General features: G+C 43.6%; 1 protein-coding gene across 1 annotated transcript in view; it reads left to right on the forward strand.

The window, feature by feature from the left end:
• Window positions 1–12,877, forward strand: part of LOC102754027 (kalirin-like) — a 131,497-nt gene that overhangs the window by 8,653 nt on the left and 109,967 nt on the right. Inside the window, exons 2-3 of the mRNA XM_006775021.2 lie at window positions 4,619–4,827; window positions 8,065–8,239. Of these exons, the coding sequence (XP_006775084.1) occupies window positions 4,619–4,827; window positions 8,065–8,239 (384 nt within the window). The remainder of the gene's footprint in view (window positions 1–4,618; window positions 4,828–8,064; window positions 8,240–12,877) is intronic.

The raw sequence follows: 12,877 nt of genomic DNA on the forward strand, positions 1-12,877 counted from the left end.
CTACAGGACACAGATCATAGAAAATTATAGCCTAAGAAATGGACAGTTGACCCTTACTCATAATTTAGTGACAATGATGTTTATTTCTGTCTACTTGATGCACCTGAGTCTGCAATTTAAGTTTGCTGCCACCAGGGGGTGACTGTGTGCATATGGTCCCCTGGAATTTCAAGTAGCTTTCTACTCAAACTTTCCAGGTTGTACTAGTGTCTTAACTTGTCAGGGAAGTCTGGTACTCACTTAAGTCTGGCCATAGTGTCTTAACACAGTTACCCTCTAACGGGTGCTACACTGTCTGGACTTTGGATGTCTTGATGTCAAAGCTGTGAGTGCAGTTTTTCAGTTTAAGGGGGCATCTCTGTTACTGCCTGTGTCTTTATATCAGCTTTGGAGGGAAACCATAGCATGTAAGACCTTAGAGACAAGCTAGAAAAACCACACACATACACACACTCACTTCATTTTAAATATGAAGTAATTGAAGTAAAGTAGTTTTCCCCTGGTCAGAAAACTAGCCAGACAAGGGCAGAATCAAGAATTATCCTCAGGCCCTAACCGGTTTGGCTCAGTGGATAGAGGGGTCCCAGGTTCGATTCCGGTTCAAGGGCATGCACCTTGGTTGCGAGTACATCCCCAGTGGGGGCTTTGCAGGAGGCAGCTGATCAATGTTTCTCTCTCATCGATGTTTCTAACTCTCTATCCCTCTCCCTTCCTCTCTGTAAAAAATCAATAAAATATATTTTTTTTAAAAAAGAATTATCCTCAGTAAATATCAATTCTATTCAAGAACTCCTTTCCCTCTGGGCTTTTTGTTTATTTATTTTGTTTTGTTTACAGAAGGGAAAATAGAGAAAGATGTCAGGGAGTTTTTGTCTCTAGTGCCTTGGTCTCCTTCCCTGTCTCTGCATCAAATCGTCTTCCCTCACTGCCATTTTGACATTTTATTCTCTCGAAGGTAGACCTTCCTTTCCTCACCAGCCTGCTCACCACTGGGCTGTGAGGCAACTGGTCTTGTACTTGCTTGTTTATCTCTTAGCTGGTTTTCCTCAGCAGAAGGTTTTAACTATGAGAGACAAGAATTTCTTCATAATGTAGTGGAATATAGGAACAGAAATCTGAAAAGTCAGTTCCAATTCATTCATCAAAGAATATTTAGAAGGAGGACACTTTTTTCTGATGATATGGACTTGAGGTCAGTAGGTGTTCTCAGATGTTCTAGTCTTTTTGTTTGTAACTCTGACACCTCGTTGTTGTTGTTTTAGCAGTTTTTGTCTTTGACTCTCTCTACAATTTAGCTGCATGATCACCAGGAGGAGTGTCATGAGTCATGGTGGATTTCCTGAGAACAGAATGACACTTTCTTCCTAGACCTACACCAGAGATGGTCAAGTTTTTATTGAGGAGGGGGAAAGAACCTCCAAGCAATGAAAGCATTATTATAGCTTAAGGATGGTACTGACAACAAAATTACCTTAAATAAAATAAAATCCTCAAGATATTTCTTCGCCTCATTCCTGTCTCTCTCCTTCCTGTATCAGTGAGTACCAGACTTCCCTGGCCAGTCTTCAGTCTCCGTCCCTGCACTGCATTGAGACATCGAGTTAGTTTTCTCCTCTTAAATTACCTGCTCCACATCCACAATTTTTATCCTTCACATTTCTTTCCCTCCCTCCTTTCCTTCCTTCCTTCCTTCCTTCCTTCCTTCCTTCCTTCCTTCTCCCCAACCCTCCTTAGAAATATCTGAACTTTCCAGTCTCTAGGTCAGGGGTGGGAAACCTTTTTTCTGTCAAGGGCCATTTGGATATTTATAACATCATTCATGAGCCATACAAAATTACAACTTAAAAATTAGCCTGCTATACTTGGTCAAACATTTAATTAACTCACCCCTAATGCTTTGGCAGGCCCAGACCAAATGATTTCATGGGCCTTATACAGCCCTCAGACTGGACATTCCCTACCCCTGCTCTAGGCTTTCCTTAGACATCTCGGGACAGAGCAGTAAAAACAGAAAACAGAGGCCCAACTCAGCCTAGCATATTGAAGAACCAAATCCATTGTTGATCTTTTATCAAATCCAAAATGAAGGAGTACTTCAAACTTTCCCTCTGCCTGCTATTCTCTTGAAGGTAGACCTTCATATCAGAAAGTGTGAAGTAGCATTAAGCCATAATGACCAATATCCTGCAATCCTGATTTCATACAAATTTGAAATAAATACATTCATACTTATAGGAATATGTATTCCAGCTTATATGTTCTGAAAAACTTGTTTTGTGTTTGTATAACAAAAAGGTTATTTGTAAAGAAAATAAATTGAACTAATTACAACCAAATTGCCAGCTGCTAAATGATGGGGACTCTGAATAATAATAATTTGGTTATCGCTATCATCACAATGCTACAGGCTTATTAATAAGGCTATATGTTTATTGAAAGCATTAATAATAAGTATATCATTCAAGCCTAATAATCTTTGAAGTGAGCAGGTTCTTATTCTCCCACTTTTCAGATTATGAAACTGAGGCTCAGAGAGGTTTTCACCTGTTCTATACCGTTATTTTCTACCTCCAGGGCTTATTAATCTTTTTAACTCATCTTCTTCTCTCTCCTGTCTAAAGAACAAATAATAACTTGTCCAAAATCTGAAGACTGTTTTTGTCTATTATTTCTTTTTTCGCCTTTAATAAAGGCCATATCATGATTTCCCATACTAAACCAAATAGATGAAATAATATTCTCAAAGTGGATGTTTATCTATTTTAAATTGATTTCAGAAAGGGGAAAGGGGAAGAGAGAGAGAGAAATATCGATGTGAGAGAGAAACATCAATCAGTTGCCTCCCATATGCACCCTGACCGGGGATCAAACCCGCAACCTAGGTATGTACCCTGACCAGAAATGGAACCCACAACCTTTTTTGGTGTAGGGCCGTGGTCGGCAAACTGCGGCTCGTGAGCCACATGCAGCTCTTTGGCCCCTTGAGTGTGTCTCTTCCTAAGCCTTAGGAGTACCCTAATTAAGTTAATAACAATGTACCTACCTATATAGTTTAAATTTAAAAAATTTGGCTCTCAAAAGAAATTTCAATTGTTGTACTGTTGATATTTGGCTCTGTTGACTAATGAGTTTGCCGACCACTGGTGTAGGGGATAATGCTCCAACCAACGGAGCCACCTGGCCGGGGCCTTATCCATGTTTTTAACTTATAGAAGATTAGAACCCAAAAGTAACTAACAACTTCATTTTATGCTTTCCCCAACCTATTTTACACATGAAGCCATGGCAAGCAAGGGGATAGCAATTTACTCAAAGGCAACAGAAATTATGGGAAGAACAGGAGCCAAAATCTACATCTGTTGACTCCGTCTATCAGTTTCTCTCTCTCTCTACTGTTTTTTTCCCCTGGTAGAGCCCTGAGCTTATCTTTCTTGCTATCCAGCTGAAGTTTCCCTGTTTCTAAGCAGACATCTGACTCATCTTTCCTCCTGCCATTTATGAAAATGCTCAGCAAGGGTAGTTAGAAGTGGAGCACTGTGCCAGGCCACTGATGACCTAGTTTCAGTATGAGGAAGAGCTATCGATAAAAGTTTTCAGTAATTCAGTTCAACTCTTCATCATTCCCAGTGCTTATTCTGTTCAAAACACTGTACTAAGCTTTTTTTTTTCCTTAATCCTTACCCGAAAATACTTTTTCCATTGATTTTTTTTTTTTTTAGAGAATAGAAGAGAAGGAGGGAGAGAGAGTGGGAGGGGTGGGGGGAGAGAGAAAAAAAATCCATGTGAGAGAGACACATCAATTGGTTGCCTTCCACATGCACCCCAACTGGGTCTGGGGATCAAACCTATAAACCCAGGCACATGTCCTTGACTGGGAATCGAACATGAGACCCTTTAGTGTGCAGGCCTATGCTCTAACCACTGAGTGTAGGCTCAGCGGCCAGGGTTACACCTAGCTATTTTAAACTTGTCTGACTAGTAATATTCTGACTGCATTTCATCATCTTGAATATCATGGGGGAAATATACTTATTTAAGATAAGATATCTCTTTTAGCATTCAAATTTCTAACCAACCTAGCAATCCCATAAAGAACAAAATGATTTAACGCAGCATATATTTCCTTAATTAGACTTCATTTGGTTCTTATTGAGTTTCACATTCTTCTCTACATGTTAACAAAATGGTGATAAATTTCTAGGAATTGACATCTAGCTGCCTGGAGGAAGTGTGTGGAGTCCTCCCTTTCCTCCTCTCTGAAAGATAAAACAGTATTTGTTCATCACAGTCTCCTGTTCTTCCCAGTTTCTTCAAACATGAGTGATCTCCCTGCACTAAGACCACCAGTTTCCCTGAACCACTAGGAAGCTAAGCCAGGGGTGTCTCCCATCCTTAGGGAATGCAACACTAACGGGGTAAACTTAGCAAAGATGGGTAATGAATCTCAATGTAGAAGCACAAAGCGACCCCTAAGCATGCTGATGAGGACAGTCTGACATTGCACTGCCTGAGTGAATGTAGGTTGCGTGGCCCTAGCCTGACTTTCTTGCCCTTGCCCTTGCCCCAGCCCTGGCCTCTCCTGTCTGCCCTGAGTGGAGTCTCTGCCCTCTCCCCACAGTTGTGGACATGGATGGAAGACCTGCAGAAGGAGATGCTGGAGGATGTCTGTGCAGACTCGGTGGATGCGGTCCAGGAACTGATCAAGCAGTTCCAGCAGCAGCAGACCGCTACTCTGGACGCCACGCTCAACGTCATCAAGGAAGGCGAAGACCTTATCCAGCAGCTCAGGTCAGCGCCTCCCTCCCTGGGGGAGCCCAGCGAGGCCAGGTCAGCACGGGCGGTGCTTTCCAGTGGGAAATGCCTCAGACTAGACACGAGATAAGTCATGTCCCGGTCTTGGCTCAGCCACAACCAGCTTTGTGGTCGTGTGTGATCTTCAGTGTCTCCATTTGTCCGATATAAAAATGCCTGCACTGTATGCAACTTGAGTTTAAAATGAAACAGTAAACAGAAAAGCGCTCATCTCCTAAGGCATTATTTATCATTCATGATGTTATTCAGCAATCAATAAGTCACATAAGTACAACAGAAATTAGCAACACTGAACAGAAAAACAAATAGCCTCTTCATTAAGAATTAAGGTGTATTTAATCACATGGAGAAAGGGCCATCAGGAATATAGTGTTCTTTGGATCCTGATCTCAGGTTGAACTCTGAACTCCAGTGCCCGAGTCAGCAAAATGTGACCCAACATGGTTGGCGTTGGCCCACGTGGAGTGTGTGGTGGTGTCCTGCTCTGTTCTTCGTTACCCACTTAGGACCTTTCCACCATTCCTTGATGCCCAGATAACAAAAATCTTCCTGTGTCAACATAAACTAGCATAACTAATAAGAAAAATCTTGTCCCAAACCTCATATTTATTTAGAATCACTCGCACCATTGCCTCCTTTCTGTTGGTGTTAGCATCTAGTTTCCTGCTCCTGTCAAGGGCCCTGAATCAGATAAAGTGTCATGAAGCCTGGAGCAGGCCCTCAGCAGCCAGCGCTGTGCCCAGGTGCTGTCTGAATGGGGCTTGATGGTGCTAATGAGGCCTGCCCACAGGGACTGGTTCCTATCCCAACATCACTGAGTGCCGAGACCTCTGCCAGCTCCGGACAGAAATAATCTCATCAACAAGTCCCAGCCAAGCCAGGACCTGAGGGGATGACTTCAAGTGAGAGGGCTTTCCCCCATATCAGTTGTCTAATTAAATAAACAATGAGAACTTGCCTTTCAACGTCCCTGGCACGTTTTTCTGTTGGAAATTAATTATTTCTACTCTAAATATGCACACGAGATGTTCTGAATCTCGCTGTTGCATACTAACAAGACAGTCTCTGTCCCTTGATCCCTAGATTCATCTTCATGAATACATAACACATGACAGTTTTGTCTGCTTACCTAGGAAACTCCACTGTTCTTTTTTTCTGAAGAAAATTACAGATAGCAGGCAGGCACTTCACCTCTTTGGGTCTCAGCTGTGTTGTCCTTGTGATTAAGGGGCTCACTCCAGATCTGTCAGCTCTGAGATTTTGTGATGGTTTTGTGTTTTCTCTCCCAATACTTTTCACAAGCTTGGTTGATTTCAGTCTCTGTGGGGCTGGGTTTGTGGAGATGCCACTTACTCTTAACAGCTGCCAACTTGCACCATAGCTAAGGGTGGAAGGCTACACGGAGATGGTGGAGGCAATGACTTGGCCGATGCCAGTTCCACAAGTTTAACCAAGGATTTCAGAGAGAATCATAGGCGTGTGACCAAGACCCACTGGTGACCATGTATTCCCCCCCTAGCCTGACTCTAGTCTGGGCTCTTCTCCCTGACAGTAAGACCAGGCAAACAGAAAAAGGAGTAAATGGTGCCTCATGGGCCTTAGCTGGCTGCCTCACACACACCGGGCACACATTTTTTGTAGGTCTGGCACTCATCACTGAAGTCCCTAACGTGGCTTCCCATCCTCTCTGTGATTCCCAGTGAGTGTGACACTGATGTTGGTGCTGTGCAGAATGGTCAGAAATTATGCTCTTCCTTCTAGAAGGTGTGTGATGTAGAGAGACTGAGAGGGGTTGTCAGAAAGTACAGCCACATCCTCCCAATAGCAAAGCTCTCAACAAGTGCATAATGCATAGTGTGAGTACATCTCTATGTGACTCGTGACTAGGGGTGTCCATGCAATGGTGGGTTTCATGCCCAAATAGGCTAGGGCTAGGAGGTAGAATTGGGAGCCGTCTGAATGATAGTAGGGGAAGCTCTTGACAAACTGGTCTTAAGCTCCCTTCAGAAGCAGGTAGTCTGAGCTCAGATACACAGACACAAAGGCCTGGTTTTCAGAAAGCTTGCTGATGAGAGGATTCAGAACGAATGTTTTCCCCCTTGTCTTCTGACTTCTTAAACTGTATAAGAAAGCAAGATGTTGCAAGATATTGAATGTGCCCATTTATTTCAAGTTTTAGGGCTCTAGCTTACTCAAGGCCCTATGGGATGTTACCTTCTTAACCTCCAGTTCTCCTGTTATAGTGATCTCTTTGGAGGTCTCCACCACCTCACTTCTTTGAGCAAGTCAGTGTGTTTATCTTGTGGTTCCCCTCTACAACCTGTAACCCTCTTCCCCCCAATACTTCTGTATAGACTCAGAAAGTGTACTCCTCCCATCTTCCTGGCTGGATTCCACGCCCAAATCAGAACCCATCCTTTTTGAAACCTTGTTGCTGCCCCAGCCTCTTGAGCCCTTCCCTCTACTCTCCCCAGTTGAGCCAGTGCCCCAACCAGCACCTGGTATTTCACTTGTGTCCTTTCAGGAATAGCAGTAGTCCATACAGCACGTACCTGGTCACAGAGCACGTTCACATACACTGTCTTGTTTAACAGCAAACTGTGAAGTGAGCAGGGCAGGGATTATTAAGTCCACTTTACAGGAGGCAGCTGGGATTCGGGGAGGTCATTTCCCAAAGCTACTAGCCCATGTGTGTCAGAGTGGGGACTTACTCCAGGCTTGCAGCCTGCAGGTCCTGTGCTGTCTAACTACAGCTTGGAACCTGTGTGAGGACACCAGCCTGTAACCTGGCATGGCATTATGAAGTGGGTGAATAATACTGGCAGCCATGATCTTCCTTTAACAACAACACTGGGAAGTAAAATTAGGAAGAGTTTTTTTTTTTTATTCTATGTCTTTAATGTGTCAACTCTTATGCATTGTGTTTAATGTGTCTACTCTTATGCATGTGTATGTGTGTGTGTATAAAACTATACATATTAGAGTACACATATGCATGGAATCATTCCATTTCCCCAATATTTTATGCTCTCCAAGACAAGCTGCTGTGCTGTGAACCCCAAAGAGGATGCATGTATCTTTGGTTCACCTACTAAGCAGATGGTGCCTGGCTCACAGCAGGAGTTTGATAAATGGCTGTCACTTGAGTAACTCAGCTGATTCCCATCCACCTTGTTCAGAAGAGGAAGGCCCCCTGCTCCTCTATCACTTCTAACATGCAAGGCCCCTCCCTCCTCTCCCCCTCTGCCACAGGGACTCAGCCGTGTCCAACAACAAGACCCCCCACAGCAGCTCCATCAGCCACATCGAGTCAGTCCTGCAGCAGCTGGACGACGCACAGGTGCAGATGGAAGAGCTCTTCCATGAGCGGAAGATCAAGCTGGACATCTTCCTGCAGCTGCGCATCTTTGAACAGTACACCATCGAGGTAGAGCCGGCGGCAGGGGAGTGGTGGGAGGGAGCCATGGAGAGCGCTGGGAGGCCTGCAAATGGCCTGCTGCCTGGCCAAGGGTGCTGCCCCAGGGTTGAGGAAGGACGCGTAGCTTAAGGAGAACGGAAGACTTTTGCATCAAGGATACATTTATAGAAATCAGCAAGTTCTCATTCTGCCTTGTCATAGTCCTCCGTCCCTCTCACCTCCACTGCCCAGCAGAGTTCCTCTGTTTTACTGTCTGGGGACAGCTTCATTGAGGAGGTTTTGGTTGCTGTGCTTTGGACGCTTGGTACTTTGGTTCCTGAAAGACCATGGAGTTGGCTGTGTGGGGCTTGAGGTAGAGTCCTGGAATTCTTATCGTCATGAGTAGGTAGGTGTTAAAATTAGATCTTCTCAGTTGATGACTGTAGGTCAGAGATTAGCTGACATCACACAGCATCCAGGAAACCAGGAGCCACGGGAAGGAAGATCTCTGTGTCCTCAGTTTGCTTTCTGCTTATTAAGAAGGTAAGTCTGTGCTCAGGCCATTTGGTGGTCACTGCACAGCCTCCTCAGTTCATTCTCAAAAGGTCAGAATTGGGTGTTCTGGTATAGTCATGTCCCCTTCGTGATACTTGTTAATAATGTCAGCCCGAACAATATCCACCGTTTGTTTGTTTGTTTGTTTGCTGTGAGTCAGTAACTAAAGCCAGGGCAGTAGGGTTTCTGGGGTGTGGAGAGTATCAGACACTCAGGTGTTTTGTCCTTCTCAGGGAGGCGGAGGGTTAGATTAAAAGCATTATCTTCTTTTTGCTCCCGGCTGGTGAGGCAAAAGGAAAATTTAATTCTCTATCAACCTTTCTAAAACTTTGTTTTGCATTTCTACCATCTTTTCCCAGTTGGGGCTTCTGGGTGTCTGGGACTGATCTTTCCAACAATAACTGTGGAAATTTCCTTGGAATGGGTTTGGAAGGAAAACATCTTTTTTTTAATGTTGAAAGCTCTAATATCCCATCCCTCAGAGGACCAGAATACCGTTCTGGCAACAGCTGCCCCTTTTTTCAATCCTGACCCCAAAAATGTTTATATTTAGAATAGAAACTGTGAAAGACAAGCAGTCCTTCCTGTTGCTTCCTCTCTTACCATCTTTCTCTTCTGATAAACCTAATACTCCTGCCTCCCCAGAAGCCACTGCTGTTTCTTGCTCTAAAGGCTCCTTCTGGGCCATGTGGGACAAAGGGAAAGATTTAAGTCTTTAAATGTGGATTTAAACTATCCTTTCAACTTACTCTGTAAATTTAGTTGAACTTATTTATACTTTGTATTTTTAGTTTAGGTTGAATCTACACTCAAAAGGATTTCGGGTGTCAAGTAGTATTAAACATATATTGAAAGAACAGTTTAAATGCCAGTGGGAAATTAGAGATGTCAGCATACAGCAAAGAGTGATTAGGGTGGACTTCATAGAGGCAGGGTGACAAAGGCAATAAAGATGGAATAGAGGGGTGTGAGTTCTGAGTCTTTGGTAATTGGGAGTGAAACTCACAGAAATAAACAGAGGTTGCATTCGCTTGCAGTGATGTAGGCCCCAAGTGCTCCCATGGTCCCTCCTCAGTTTCGTTTCGCCTGTAGAGAATGAACACATCTGAACACATCCAGGGAGGATCACGTTAGCAGGTGTGGTGATTTTGCTGTTGTGTTCTTTATTTACCCTCCTGTTGTTCCAGGTCCACATCAAAAAATGCTTAAGGGGAAGGAAACAATCTGAGAGTTGGGTGTTTACATATTATTTCATTAGATGGCTATGGTTTTGAGGTCAGGGTTGCTGATTTATTTCCAGAATGCATTGTTTTCTTCACTTTGCCAGGGACCTCACACCTGACATCAGCTGGAGGCATCACAAGGATGTGTTTGCCTGCAGTTGATTCTGGGAAAATCCATTTTCACTCCTGAAAAAGAACCTAAAATCTGTGCAAAAAAAAAAAAATTCTTTAAAAAACAGCTAGCTGTAAATCAAATGGATCTTATTTAAATGTTGCAATAGGGGAGCTTGACATTTAAATTATGGATTTGCATTCTTCAGCCTCTGTCTGTACTAAAACCCACCTCCCACCCTGAATCCCGGACAACTTGGACAGCTGGTTGTGGATGCTGTAGAGGAAAAATGGAGCCATAGTATGAGGGCCGAATAAAACGAGAGAGAGAAAAATGGTGATGAGGCTCTGCACCCTCTGGATTAGGCAGTGAAGGGGTCTTGTTCCCCATTTGGCATGTGGCCCAAACCTTGGGGGAAATGCTGCATTTCATCCTAGATTAAAACGGAAATCCTGCCAAACCTACAGAAAAGCTCTGGTTCGAATCAGATTGTCAGAAGTGATTTTTAAGGGTGATGAGATTATTTTAAATTCCAGCTAGAGTTTCACTGTGGGGATGAAGAGCAAATGTCCAGAGAAGTTTCAGAATGTGAAACCGAGGGTGGTTTCTGTAATGAGACGTGTCGGCGCTGACATAAGGCAGGCAGGGCTGTCACTGCAGGGCCAGAGCTGTGCTTCCCCCATAAAGGAGGGAATCTATGGACATACTCTGAATTCCTGGGGATTACCCAAGAAAACCAGAGCAGGTCTGCTCCCCCGACATCTGGAGATCTAAGCCAGGCTCCTTAACCATGTCACTGATGGCAGAAATGGGCTAATTAATTTAAGAATGAAGGGAGTATAGGAATTGCTGCACCGGTCTCCTCCTGCCACTAAGAAAGGTGTAGATGGCTCCCCAGTGTAACATGGGACAAGGCCATAGCGTACCGCCAATAAGCGTGAAACTCTTCCCAAATGGATTCAGCAAATGTTCAAAAACCAGGACTGAAGCTGAGGTGCCTATAGATGGTCTATAAAGCCTTCTCCTGTAGGGTCAGCCTCCCTCCATGAAAAACATTTTATATGAAATGGTTATGACAAAAGAGATGCTTCACCAAATACAAGTAATGCTTATTTTGTGGTGGTAGGAATATGGATAGTATTTTCTTGTTTTTGATGCTTCCGTGCATTGCCAAGTGTTCTACAATTAATCAGGATGATCAGAGAGAAAAAAAAATATTTTTAGACGCAAGAACAGTCCAGTGGTCTCCAAACTCTTTGGTTTACACAGCCTCTCAATAAAGTAATTTTGAACTTGTGCCCCCCTATATATGCATATATAATAGTGTATAAATTACACATGTCTTACATCACCGACTACTAATCTCAAAACTCAATGTGCCCCTAGGGCAAAGTTCTGCTTCTTCATTATATGTTGCGGTTCCATACTTCAAATCCTCTTCTGGATCATTTCCAGTTATGTGTTTGGCCTGGTCTCTGGACAGATCTGATTAGATTGTCAGTGTTTCTTTACCCCATCATGTGGCTGACAAAGAATTCAAAGTTCTCTTGTGCTTTCATGATTAGTGTTATCTGCAAACTGCTGTCTTTGAGGAACTTGTTGAGCCATGTGTCTTTTTGCGAAGGTTGGTTTAGTTAAAACTAGATAGTAGATAAATCCATTTAGCTGGACACATGAAAAGAACAATAATTTGAAACGTGATGAAAGCAACTGAACAAATGAGCCACAGTCAGCCCCTCTGCAGTGGGGCGCTCCCCACCCCACCGCCCCCGTCCCCGAGGAGCCCTCCTCATTATCTGCCAGGTGGTTGGACAGACTCCCTTTACCAGTGAAAGTTCAGGGAATGGCCAATCATTTTTATTGGTTTGATCTAATAATATACATACCTATAACATAACATATATGTGCATATGTATAGGTAGAGAACTTTTCTCGCTGTTATCAATGGATAATCTTGAGCATCCCCTGGGTGGGCTCACCTACGTTGGAGAGGACTAGAAATGACACCTAGAAAGATACTCTACACAAGGGACTTTATGAAAATGGGTCACAGTTATGGTCTTTCTTTTAAATCTAATCTGTACAATTAACCTCAGTGAGGAATCGAATAGCCAATTCTAAATCCATAGGATCCACGTTAGGACAAGTTGGGACCAGGCTGAGGCTGGAGAAAATGGCCTTCAAGAAAGAAAATTCTGGCCCTATTCGGTTCGGCTCAATGGATAGAGTGTCCGCCTGCTGACTGAAGGGTCCCAGGTTCGATTCCAATCAAGGGCACATGCCCGGGTTGCGGGCTTGATCTCCAGTAGGGGGCGTGCAGGAGGCAGCCAATCAATGATTCTCTCTCATCATTAATGTTTCAATCTCTCTCTCCCTCTCCCTTCCTCTCTCTGAAATGGATAAAAATATATTTTAAAAAAAGAAAAGGAAAGAAAAGAAAAGAGGAGAAAAGAAAAAAGAAAAAATTCTGCCTGGAGGAGAGCAACCTGATTGTAATCTACTGGTGGTCTCAACTCTTCAATTGGTTGTATGCAGAGGCCCTTAGCATTTTATTTTTGAAAGAGATCATTCAGTCAACCTTTTATCGGATAGAAATTCAACTCAATAAACATTTAGTGAGTTCCTACTCTGTACCCAAAACGATGTTGGGCATTGAGGATACAGCCCCTGGCATCAGGGGACCAGTTGGGGAGAAACACAGGAACCCAACCATTGTACTGTATGATGATTCTATGAAAGGGAGAGGCTCATGGTTTGATGGAACACAGAGGCAGGAAT

The sequence above is a fragment of the Myotis davidii genome, unplaced genomic scaffold (genome assembly GCF_000327345.1).
Source record: "Myotis davidii unplaced genomic scaffold, ASM32734v1 scaffold9, whole genome shotgun sequence".
Lineage (NCBI taxonomy): Eukaryota > Metazoa > Chordata > Mammalia > Chiroptera > Vespertilionidae > Myotis > Myotis davidii.